Consider the following 12,087-nt stretch of genomic DNA (forward strand, 5'->3'; position numbering starts at 1 on the left):
TACACAGCTGACAGAGTTAAAGAACTCATTGGACCAGCTCCAACTAGTTTTCCACACAGCTATGTTCTGTCTCTGCTCTAACGTTCAAATAAAGTCAGTAATTGAAAAAGGGTTACTTGTTTATGCTTGATTTTGTCCTCTCCTTCATGCTCATCCTAATTCATGAATATTGCTCCTTTTTGGCTCTGCAGGAGCTCCAGTGTCAGCAGGAAGTCTTGATGAACAACATCTTGGCCCAGCAAGAGTTTAGGGTCTTCAAAGAGCGCTGCCTCCTTTCCTTTCAGCTCCATATGCCAGACCCTGTCCTCCCCAATCAATGGTATTGCCTAGATGATTATCCCAGTCCCCCTCTTTCCATAGTAGGATGCACACTAGAGCTAAGCAACACAGCTGAAGCAAGTAGAAAAAAAAATGCAATATTCCTTTTCCAGCAGGTGGCAGAGTGGAGCTTACTGACCTCCAGGACTGCAAAACTGATGGAAGAACCAAGTGAGGGAATTTGGCCATCTGTCTGAATGAGTGAAGAAAATAATAATAATAATAACTGCCTGCTTCACATGTTGCCATTGCAGCAAAATAGTCATTTTATCTATGTAATATTAACATTAATCCTCTCCTCTGACACTGTATAATTTTCTTACAGTGTCAGCATTTCAGTTATTAAATATAAAACTGAATACAGAGAGAGACCCCCAGACAAGCAGTAAAGGGCTGGTAGAATATCTCAAAAGAGGAATGAGCATTTGGTAATAAAAATAAAAAGATTCTAGTCTTCAGACAGTCATTGACTGATTTCATCCAAGTGTTAAAAACAATCCCCATGTTTAAAATAATCCTGACTAGTCCAATTAATTTTGTGCCTCTGAAAATGGGAATTTTTGTGTGTATAAAAACGGCTCTAATTCATAAGCTGTTAATGTAATAGTTTGTGTAAAAATGCTTAAATAAAGCTGAAAGTCTGCACTCCAATCACATCTTAATTGCTTGAAAATCCACTGTGTTGGTGTAGAGCTGCAAATTTATGAAAGACGTATAATTATCAAAATGCATAACTGTAATTATTTTATAAAGCCAACATCCTGAATTTTTTTATGTTTTCTTTTTAAAATTCTACTTTTACCAATCATTTAATTGTCACATTTACATGAAGGCATCCAGTCTAATATAAATATAGTAGGCATGATAACAACTGAAAAATGATTAATTGAAGGAAAAACCCATTACTCATTAGTGTATCATTACTACAGAGTTTGATGTGAGGGTAAAGTGTCTGAAATGACAGAATACTAAAGCTTTGTTATGATTATGCAAATGAGGACCCAAATACAGGACAATGGAGGCAGAATGTTCAGAAAGAGCCGAGCCTTTGTTGTGGCTGATTCAAAACTCCAAAATAGACTAAATTCAAAAAGGTATAAAGCAGCAATCCAAACAGAAACAGAATCAACTTTCCTGGATTTACTGAATGACTGAGCGTGGACCAAGACAGGAGGGTAATAAGACACATTCATTATGAGACACACAAAAAGGTAATCAAGGCAGTCATACAGAGAGCAAGCAAAACTCAAAGATGATCAGAATAAAACTGTAAACGTGGTGATGTCACTCAAAACTCACAATCCAGTATGATAACAAGGAACTCAAAAGTCACAATAATGAAGAAGAATCCATAACTCAGAAACAACACCAAATCCCAGGGCCATTAGAAACTTCAATTGTTTGCACTGATGATGAATAAACAAAGTTTTTGGTTGTTTTTTTTTTGCTGTAAACGAACCATTTTCAGACATAATTCATCAGCTACTCGGGTTGGTACAACTGCTTCTTAACTTCATTCCGCTCTGTGGTTTGCATGCTGCTCATTTGGTCACTGAGCTCATCAAAGTAATCATCAACAAAGCGAAACATCTGAATGACAGCGCTGAGCAACAGGATGTCACAATTCATATCCAACTCCAACTCCTCGCTGTAGTTCTTCACCGGAACAACACAGGACAACGGCACACCGAGCCGAGAGCCGACCTCCTGAACCTGTATGACACAACACAGGAAAACTACTATTATTATTATTATTATTATTATTATTATTATTATTATTATTAACCACAATAGCAGTAAAAAAAATAAAAAGCACGTACAACGTCCTTAATGTAGCCACTCTTATAAACATTTCTCGCATCCTCTTTCACCATTGGGCAGGCTTCATCTACTTTAGTGAGGAGGACCAGCTGAGGAATACCTGGAAACAAACCAGAAAGATGACTGGTAAAATACCTTAGGTTTTTATAATGAGGTTTCAGTATCTGAAGATCATGTATCTGGAATAATCACAGCACTGTGCAAGAGTCTTGAGTCACTCACTATTTTTTCATATTTATCTTTTTTAAGTGGTTCTGAGCAATAGTTCTCTAGTCTTTATGAAGATCTTTAAAAGTTTTTCCATTAAATAATTTCCACATATTCTTTGTCCAGTTATTGTAACTGATCATGTTCCAAAATATTGCTGCTACCTCTGTCCCTGGCTTTATAATGAATTGCATCATGATGAAATTAAGATGAATAGTGTTGAAGAGGAAATTGTTCTGTAGTGTGACCAGTTTTACTGAAATCATTGACATCATGATCTATGTCATACAGAGATCATGATATTGTGTGATGTTATGGAACGGGCATCTTCACAGGTGTTTATGTAGGTTTTGGATAAACACATGGTAACATTCAGATGAGATTTGAGGACCTGCTTCCTTCAAATCACATCAGCATGAATCACAAAAAACACGGTTTAAGTCCAGCTGCTAAACTAGCCTGCTAGCAATTTTATATTTTTTGTTTATTGAATAAAAAAAGAATTTGACAAATTTCAACATTTGAGATGTTTCTTTGCATTGATAAATACAGGTTTTGAATGATTTGCATTCATTCATCTTAACAGGCTGATAATTAGGTAGGTATTGTTTGGGGAGCATTGGCTTTTTCTCTCCTTTAAATCCTGACCTATCTGGCAGCTTTTGCAATCATAATAATGATCTGAATGCAGTGTTGTGCTTCACATTTTGCTTTTTCAAGATCAGATCTCTAAATTATCTAAATGCTCCTCTTGTTCAGGCGTTTATTTTATCTGTTTATTTATTCATATCTATTTGTGTTATTTCAGTTATTACATAATATGTCGTATACAGTGTGACAATGTCTAAAGCAGGACAGACAGGGAAAAAAGGGAGGGGGGTGTGTGATAAAAGGATGCACGATGTATCGCCAAGTGCCGCGCCTGTAAGAAAACAAACATGCTGCACCTGGAACACAAAACTTCAAAAATACACAGGTGAATAAATCAACATTGTGTGTGTGTGTGTGTGTGTGTCTGTGAGTTTGTGTAAGAGAGAGTGTGAGTGTGGATGTGTCTTTCTCTTTGTCACAGTGGGAAGTGGGAAGCCGCAATAACGCTATCAGGAACCTTGTTGACTCAACTCTACTGACCCATTAAGTTGACCTTTCTGCGGATAGCATCCAGCTTCTCCTCCAGCCCTGTGGGCATGATGGAGACCTTGGAAGCATCAATAACATAGGCCACACAGTGGATCTTGTCCTTGAGTCCAGGAGATGTGCGATAGCTGTGGGCCTCAGGATGCAGAGGAGCTGAAGGGTTGAACTAAATGACACAGTTGAGGAGAAACAGAGACACAGTTTGAGTCGACTGCTGACAAATCAGTGTTTCATACATTCAGTGTCCCGCTGATATAATGTAGCACCTGATAACGTTCTGGCAGGTGACCTTTGAGGATGCTGCTCAGATCGTCTATGTCAAGCCCCGCCCCTTTGGTCTCCTCCAGTCCCATGGTATCACACAAGATTATTGGCAGAGGTTTCCCTTCACGCCCATCTTTCACAGAGTAGGTGCGAAACTGTTTACAGTACAATGAGAATGAGTGACAGACCACTGAAATCAGTCACAATAAGTGGAAATCATCAGACGGCAGACACAGACCTGTGTGGTGAGGCTGGTGGAGGAGGAGCCTGCTATAGCTTGGTTGGTGACGTGGCCTCTGAATACAGAGCTGACAGAGTTAAAGAAGCTGGACTTTCCAGCTCCAACTGGTCCAATGAGCAAAACCCGAGGCTGGGTCACAGAGCTGACTGTGGGTTTGTAGCTTTTAATGCTCTCAATCAGCTCCGTCCTCTTCCTGTACAAAACAAGGAAATAAAGAACTTTTCCCATTTTAGAAGAAGTCGTAGTAGTAAAATCATTTTTCCTAATATTACTTCTTTGACAGAAGCAGCTGCAGTTACACATATTCCATATTTTGCATGGATTCTGTCAAAATCTAAAATATTTAGTATACCATATCATGCTAAGTATTCAATAGTATACTTTACATTTAATGTAGAAAGGATATTGTGCACAACCAAGGAATGTTAATAGATCAAGCAGGATGGTTTCTTCCTTAAACTTACTCAGATTCCCAGATTACAGTCCTCCATGCCCTTTCAAGTTCAGTGGTTCCTGTTAAAGAAACCAGTAAGTTTATTTGTGATTTTAAATTGGTGCCCAAATCCAAAAATATTAATGTAGTACAGTTTTAGTGAACTACTAGTTCTGTTATTATATAAGAAATTTATCAACTGCAACATCTAAAAAAAACAACATGATTTTTTTTTACAACTTACCCTCCACTTCGTAGACTTCACACTCAGTCATGTTGAGATCATTGCCATGCATCTCTGCAGCAGGGAAGTTGTAATAATTTCCTGGATTGCTGTACGTTACTGCTTTGCTTCCATTGACAAGAACCAGTGTTCCTCCAAAATAAGGCCCAGAGTTAGCTATCATTCTCACTGCATATGTAGGATTAGTAACTGGATATTTGATGAGGTTTTCACCATTAAATGTAAAAAGAAAAGCCTGATCATCATTCACGTACTGTCCAGACTGACTAAAAGGTTGTTTGGTGTAGCCTCCAAACACAAAACCAGAGTTGTTGTAGCCCACAGACACAGTGGGAGAGCGATTGTCACATCTTTGGTGAAATGCTGCACCGGTGAAGCCGTGGATGCTGGCCTTGTACAGCAGCTTTAGTTTGAATCTTCTCAGCTGAGCGCAGATTGTTCTCTGCTGGCTTTGTGTTAGTCTGGGGTTCATAGTTCAAATCTTGTTATCTTTAATCCAAGAAGCCTATTTGAAACACACAAACAAATAATAAAAAACCATCATAAAGTGGTGAGCTAACATTTTTGGGGGTTTTGTAACTGTTCCTTTCAACGGCTCTGGTAGCAACTACAGCCATGGTGGAGAGTATGATTGACTGAAAATCTTTCTCTCATTTGATTTACTTTTACCGGAGCAAATTGAGATGTTTCATAGGTGTGATGCATCTGAGAAATATACTTTTTAAAAAATGATCAGTGGTGGAATTCCTATCCTATTCATAGTCTTTTTTTCTTTAGGTCACGAGCAGTTGTCTAAGCATTTCACTGCATATCGTACTGTGTATGACTGTGTATGTGACAAATAAAATTTGAATTTGATTTGAATTTGAATTCAACTCAGTTGTCTCAAATATTCCATTTCAGTACATTATTTTTTTCTATAAGACTTTATACCTCTATGATTGTCTCAGAGACAAATATTAATATATTTAACCTGTCTGGGCAACATCATGTAGTGATAGCTAAAAATAAACCAGAAAGATGTGATCATTTTGTATGTTTCACTTCAAATTAAGGCTAAAGTGAATCAATTATTGGGTGAGAAAAATAATTTTTCCAAAAATGGAAAACAATCAGAAGATTAAACAGGCTGATGTTACTGAGTGAACAATGGGCTGTGAGTTCAGTTAAATATAATAAATAATAAACAATAAACAAATTGTCATGATCACTGATAAATGGCCATGAGTAACATTCACAGAGAGTTGGGGAATGACCTCACGGCTCATTGTTAGTCAGTGGTGCCAGTGTCAATAGATGAAGTAGGCAAACTTGGACAGTCGCTTTGCAACAAAGTGGGTTTGGGATGAATTTCTTCCTCTTTGATTGGGTATTTGGAGTTTAAATTAAGCAGTTGAAAGAACCATGGGGAGGGCCCTGCATTATTTTAAGAAAATTCCGACACAGCTGTCACTGGGCGCCGCAGCCGAAAACACCGTTATTAAAAACGAACACGAAGGCGTTTACTTGTTGAGGATGTGGTATATTGAGTGTCAAAGTTTATATGGATCCTTTTATCAGACAAAACGTCCCATCCCGTCGATACCACGTTTATGGAAGCCCGTTTCCACCACACAAAAAAGGATCCATAACTCGAAATTCCAAGTTATTTTCTCGAAATTTTGAGAAAAGTAACTCGAAATTTCGAGTTATGTTTCTCCAAATTTTGTGTTACGTTTCTCAAAATTTGGAGTTCGTAAGTCGAACTTTCGAGTTAATAAGTCGAAATTTTAAGAAAATATCCTGAAATTTTGAGTTATGGATACTTGTGTTTTTTTCAGTGGCGGAAAAGGGCTTCCATACACGTGAGAATGATAAATGTACAATTTTCTGTTGTAACCTGCAAACTGAACAGCAATGTAACGACCCTTTCTCACAAAAGAAAACGTTTGGGTCCGTGTTCCCTGCCCAATGCGCGCTCCCGGAGCGCAAGGACACAAATTCCAATTTTGGCACCACTTTCGAAAGAAATGAAACTGAAAGTGTCCTACTAGAAAAGCTCCTAGAATAAAACCTGTCTGATGTTTTTATTTCATTTCCTTTCAGTTCAAGACAAATACAACAATGAATTGGGGGACAGCCAAAAAAAAAACTGTCAAAAGGATTAGACACACCCAGCTTATAAACTGTGCCAAACGTTCCACTAATATCATGAGTTTAACACAGATGTACTCGTTGCACTTTCTTAAGGTATCGCTTTGTACTTGTGGGGCTGGGGCGATCGTGGCTCAAGAGTTGGGCGTTCGCATTGTAATCGTGAAGGTTGCCGGTTCGAGCCCCGGCTTGGACAGTCTCGGTCGTTGTGTGCTTGGGCAAGACACTTCACTCGTTGCCTACTGGTGGTGGTCAGAGGGCCCGGTGGCGCCAGTGTCCGGCAGCCTCGCCTCTGTCAGTGTGTCCCAGGGTGGCTGTGGCTACAATGTAGCTTGCCATCACCAGTGTGTGAATGGATGGGTGGATGACTGGATATGTAAAGCGCTTTGGGGTCCTTAGGCACTAGTAAAGCGCCATATAAATACAGACCATTTTTGTTATATTTTTAAAAAGTGTATCCACAAGCTCAAATGAAAAGTCGGAGTAATAACCCACTGGGCATTGTGTTAAAGTCAGTTTAACACAATGCTTCCACACAACAACAAAAACCAGCGCATACATTATTTTTTTTTACAAAGTTCTGAAAATCATGCAGCTCTTTAATATTTTCAGTCTTACCTGCTGTGGTTAGAAACTGAGCGGGGATCGTGGTTGCGCAGATTACACGTGTGACAGCCGTCTGCGCGCTGTGCAAGTGAAACTGGATGTCCTGTAGTGATGGGTCGTTCGCGAACGAAATGGCTCTTAGAGCCGACTCTTTGACGTGAACGACCCGAGCCGGCTCCTTATCGCGAGCCGTCACGTGGGTTGTATTTTTTTTTTCTTCTCTCACCCTCTCTCTCGCACTTTTTTCCCGCTTCACTCTGCACGCCAGCCTTGTGCTTTACGCTGGGCAGAGGGGGGAGGGGCGGTAGTTACACTCAGTAGCACAGGATCAGAGCCAGAGGGAGAGAGAGAGAGAGAAAGAGAGCCAGGGACAACAACGTCACATTAGAAAGGTATAGTAATCATCCACAGCTATTTTCGGTTGCAGGTGATAAAGGATTCAGAAAGTTTATTCATGCAGGTCCATATGACAGAGAATGTGCATGTTCTTTTTGTTTTCATATTATAATTTATATTTAATTGTGTTGTGGCTTGCAGTGTTTTGTGTTGTTTTCACTTTAAATTTGTAAAAGGAAAAAGCTGAAAATGTGAATAGTTGATTTTTGTATTATATGATTTATTTATTGCATTTTATGTGGAGTGAATAAATAAAAGTATATTTACGGTGGCCCCTAGAGACAAAGCACATACAAACTTCAAATCAAGTACGAACTCCGAAACACGTACAAACTCCGAAACACGTACAAACTCCAAAACACGTAAAAACTCCAAAACACGTAAAAACTCCAAAACACGTAAAAACTCCAAAACACGTACAAAACACAACAGAAGTGCTCCAGGATGCTAGGCGCAGTGTTGAGCTTTTGTTACCTAGTGGCTACACAAGCCAGCAAGTACCAACGACCGGATTTGGTGTGTGGTAGTAACAGGTAAATGAACTTTTTTTTTTTTTAATTATTTGAATATATATGAGTGCCTGTGTATAAATACACAAACAATGCACACATGTGCTTTCAGTTGTGTAATTTAAGTGATCTAGTAGCTCTGCTTTGGAAGTTCAGTTCATGCTAGAAATGTGTTTTGGAGTTTGTACGTGCTTTGTCTCTAGGGGCCACTGCATATATTTATATATAAACATATATAAATAAAACCACTTTTTTTTACGTTAGTAATTCCTTTTGTGCATAATTTTATATTATTGTTAATAATAAATTAATTAAAGCAACAAAACAACCCGAAGAGCCGGTTCGGAGCCGAAAGAGCCGGCTCTTTTTAGTGAGCCGAACCGAAAGAGCCGGATCTCTAAAAAGAGCCGGAAATCCCATCACTAATGTCCTGAACCCCTTACGTGCAGTGTTGCTAAAGCCTGTGCTTTGTGGCGCCTCTCCTTTCAGTTTAAAATATCTAAAAGTAACAATGGCAGAAACTACAACTTCAACTTCTCTGTGGGGTTAATGATTTATTTTCCTACATTCGGTCCTAGTCTGATCTAGAAAACTATGAGTATTAATTTCAGGAAAAACAACAACAAAATGTTACCACCAATACGTCAGCAGTACTCCGACGTAATGACAGGTTTAACCTGTTAAGCCTGTTCGCAATAGGCCTACCTATCTCCTCCCTCACTTACAAGTCAGCCTTTCCCTTAATATTATTCAGATAATAATGGAGATGGAAGAGAGAACACAAGATGATGCCACGTGTAACCTCAGCTCTCTATAAAGACAACCTGTGCATCTCAATGATGGCAGGTTTGAAACACATATGTGTGATTGTCTTAATCTACTGTAATTTTACCTAATTAACAAAACGGTGAGTGTAGTAAGTTTTAATGAATAACAATTTGACTGATAAAGATCATTCTTATAATAAAAAAAATAAATTTATTAAGAGTTTTAGCTTTATTAATTAAAGTTTTTGAGAAATAAAAGAGAGCATGCTGTTGTACAAGACTGATTACATTTCCTGTTTAAATTGCATTGAAACGCAAATATTGACTTGAGTCTTATTTTTAAAAACCAAAAAAAGATCATTTTGTAGGCACAAAATCCTCAAGGATGTTGTTACAATTGAGAAACGCATATAATAACAGACACAGTCAAATCCAGTCTTATACCACAGCTCTCTTGATACTACGCCTCATGCATTCTCGTGAACATACACAAGTAAATTCTTAAGATACATTACCTGCTTCAAACAACAGCAAAATTAAGAACATTTTTTCTGCACACTGAACTTTTAAAACAGAAACACTTCCGTATGGTCTGACTTTGAGCAGCAAAACATTTTGGTTTCACCAGCCTTAGTTGTTGTTGTTTTTGTTGTTTTTAATTGACTTATTGCATTATTCTTTCTCTTTTATATTTTATTGCATCATTGTTGTGCATTTCACTTATTTTAGTTGCATTTTACATTGTTTAGCAAATGTGCTACATAAATAAACTTGACCCTGTCTTCCCAGCCCAGGAAGGACACGCCCCTTTTGATGGTGATATTCAATAAATCCTTTGAACACAAGATGGAAATCAAATATCTCTATGCAGTTCATATTTTGTGGTTCTGCAGGAGCTGAGGAATCAGAGGAATCCTGACGAGAGATCCAGCCTGCATCTGTGGCAACAAGCGAAGTAGCTATTGGTTCATCTGTCTTGGTCGCTCAGCTCCACCCTGTGTGCAAACACTGTTATTGCAATGATAATCATTATATTGGTATGACGTTAGAGATACTAAAACTGCTGCAAGTTTCACAAACAGGACACAATTTATGCATGCTAAATATATAGCTACAACAGCAGCGTTTACCAATCAATGTTTTAAACTAATTAATGCTAAAAATGTAAGTCCATTAACCTTTTCCAGTGCACAATTTCTCCAGCCCTCTGAAAAAGGAATGGAACATACCGTCTCAGATGAGAACAGTACAAAACTTACTATAGGATCTTATAGTTGTAAAATAATAATTAATTAATAATAATGACATTAAAGTGTCAGTTTGTTTAGATAATCTTGTACATTTTTTTAAGAGAAGAAAAACAATTTAGAAAATGAATTCCATTGCTCGAGATGTTGAGCTAAGCAGGGCACCGATGGGCAAAATCGACAACTTTCATGAGAATATTTAAAAATGAGATTTCCATAGCAGGTTAACAACAACTCACTGCGGTGCTTTGGCCAACAGGGCGCTGGTGGAAGCTGAGTTACTGTTGGCTGAAGACAGAGGAGGACAAGGAGAACGTGTGTGTGTGTGTGTGTGTGTGTGTGTGTGTGTGTGTGTGTGTGTGTGTGGGTGTGTGTGTGTGTGTGTCTGCAGGGGTTATCAAGCCATATGCCAAGAGTGAATGAGACATCGACTTACTGATCCACATCACGAGGATATGAGGATATAAGCAACAACATTGGAATGACTGGAGAGAAACGTAGTCGGATGGTAACAAAGAGAAGGTGGTCAGAAATGGGAACCATAAAGAGGCCGCTAGGAAAGTCGCAATCACCCAATACCTGCAGAGGATCAGGCAAGTCCTCAGGAGTCAGCTGAATGGAAAGAACGCAATCCAGGATATCAAACACCTATACCCTGCTTGTGATCAGGTACCCTGCTGGATTAATAAGTTGGCCAAAGGAGGAGATAGAAGCCACTGACATCAAGACCAGGATGCTCCTGGAGCTGGAGGGTTTCACCCCAAGTCCAGCACCCTAAGACTGTACGCTAAGTGGAAGGACGGAAGGAAACCGGGGACTAGTGAGTGTCAGAACCATCATCAGAGGATAAAACAAAGAAAATCTGTGAGTACATAAGGAAGATGGCCACAACCAACCCCCTGCTTACTGAATACCTCAGGCAGCAGAAACCCAAGAAAGAAGAGGACCAAGAGGAGGAACCATCATGGAAGGAGAGGCCCCTGCACGGTATGTACCACCGGCAGATAGAGGAGGTGGCTGACATCCAGAAATCCTACCAGTGGCTGGACAAAGCTGGACTGCACAGAGGCACTAATCATGGCAGCACAGAAACAAGCTTAGCACAGTATACAGTAACATCTGTTCTGAGTATGGCCTGGAAGTCCTGAGGTCAAAATGGGAGACGCCCCCTAGTTTCATTTAGCCTGAACGCATACGTCATAGTTTTAACCATAAACCTGGAAATCATTACCTATCATCGTGGCCCATCTGAGTAAATCATTTACTGATAAGCTACAGTGTAGGTGCTGATAAGAAAACCATCCTTTGGACTGTGACCAATCCTATGTGTGCTTTCTGTGTGTGTTGCTATCGACTAACTGAACTGTCTGATACTGTCAGCTTTGCCCTAAGAGCCTACACTCTGCTCCCTTCTTGTGGTCTTCCTTCGGGCTCTTGATGATCTCTGCTCATGTTACTGAAGGTTTTCATCTTCCTATTTTCCTGTTTGTTTTTTCCTTGTTTTAAGTAGCAACTCCTAAAAATGTGCCAGAGCAGATTTTAAATCAACTCCACGGGCATTTCAGATTTTAACACAGGTGTTGATTGTTAAACTCTGGAAATAATAATAATACATTTTATTTGAGGGCGCCTTTCTAAAACCCAAGGTCACGTTACAAAGAGAAAAAGCTATAAATACATACCTTTTATTGATGCCACAAATGTTTGTGTTTGAGTGTTGTTGTGTGTTGTTGTGTTTGCACCATTTTGAGTACAATAAAGTTA

At 39.1% G+C, this 12,087-nt stretch overlaps 1 protein-coding gene across 1 annotated transcript; it reads right to left on the reverse strand.

Annotated features, from left to right (window-relative positions):
* Positions 1 to 1,700: 1,700 nt before the first annotated feature.
* Positions 1,701 to 7,476, reverse strand: LOC146617868 (interferon-induced protein 44-like). Its single transcript, XM_085373626.1, has 8 exons — positions 7,417 to 7,476; positions 4,666 to 5,170; positions 4,453 to 4,501; positions 3,986 to 4,181; positions 3,750 to 3,902; positions 3,478 to 3,649; positions 2,139 to 2,239; positions 1,701 to 2,031 (listed from the first exon to the last, which is right to left on the reverse strand). The coding sequence occupies exons 2-8, from the start codon at positions 5,135 to 5,137 to the stop codon at positions 1,801 to 1,803; spliced, it is 1,374 nt and encodes a 457-aa protein (XP_085229752.1). The 5' UTR covers positions 5,138 to 5,170; positions 7,417 to 7,476; the 3' UTR covers positions 1,701 to 1,800.
* Positions 7,477 to 12,087: the final 4,611 nt, after the last annotated feature.

Source organism: Diplotaxodon limnothrissa, linkage group LG15 (genome assembly GCF_057381915.1).
Source record: "Diplotaxodon limnothrissa isolate DT_005_m linkage group LG15, D_limnothrissa_male_GT1.1, whole genome shotgun sequence".
NCBI lineage: Eukaryota > Metazoa > Chordata > Actinopteri > Cichliformes > Cichlidae > Diplotaxodon > Diplotaxodon limnothrissa.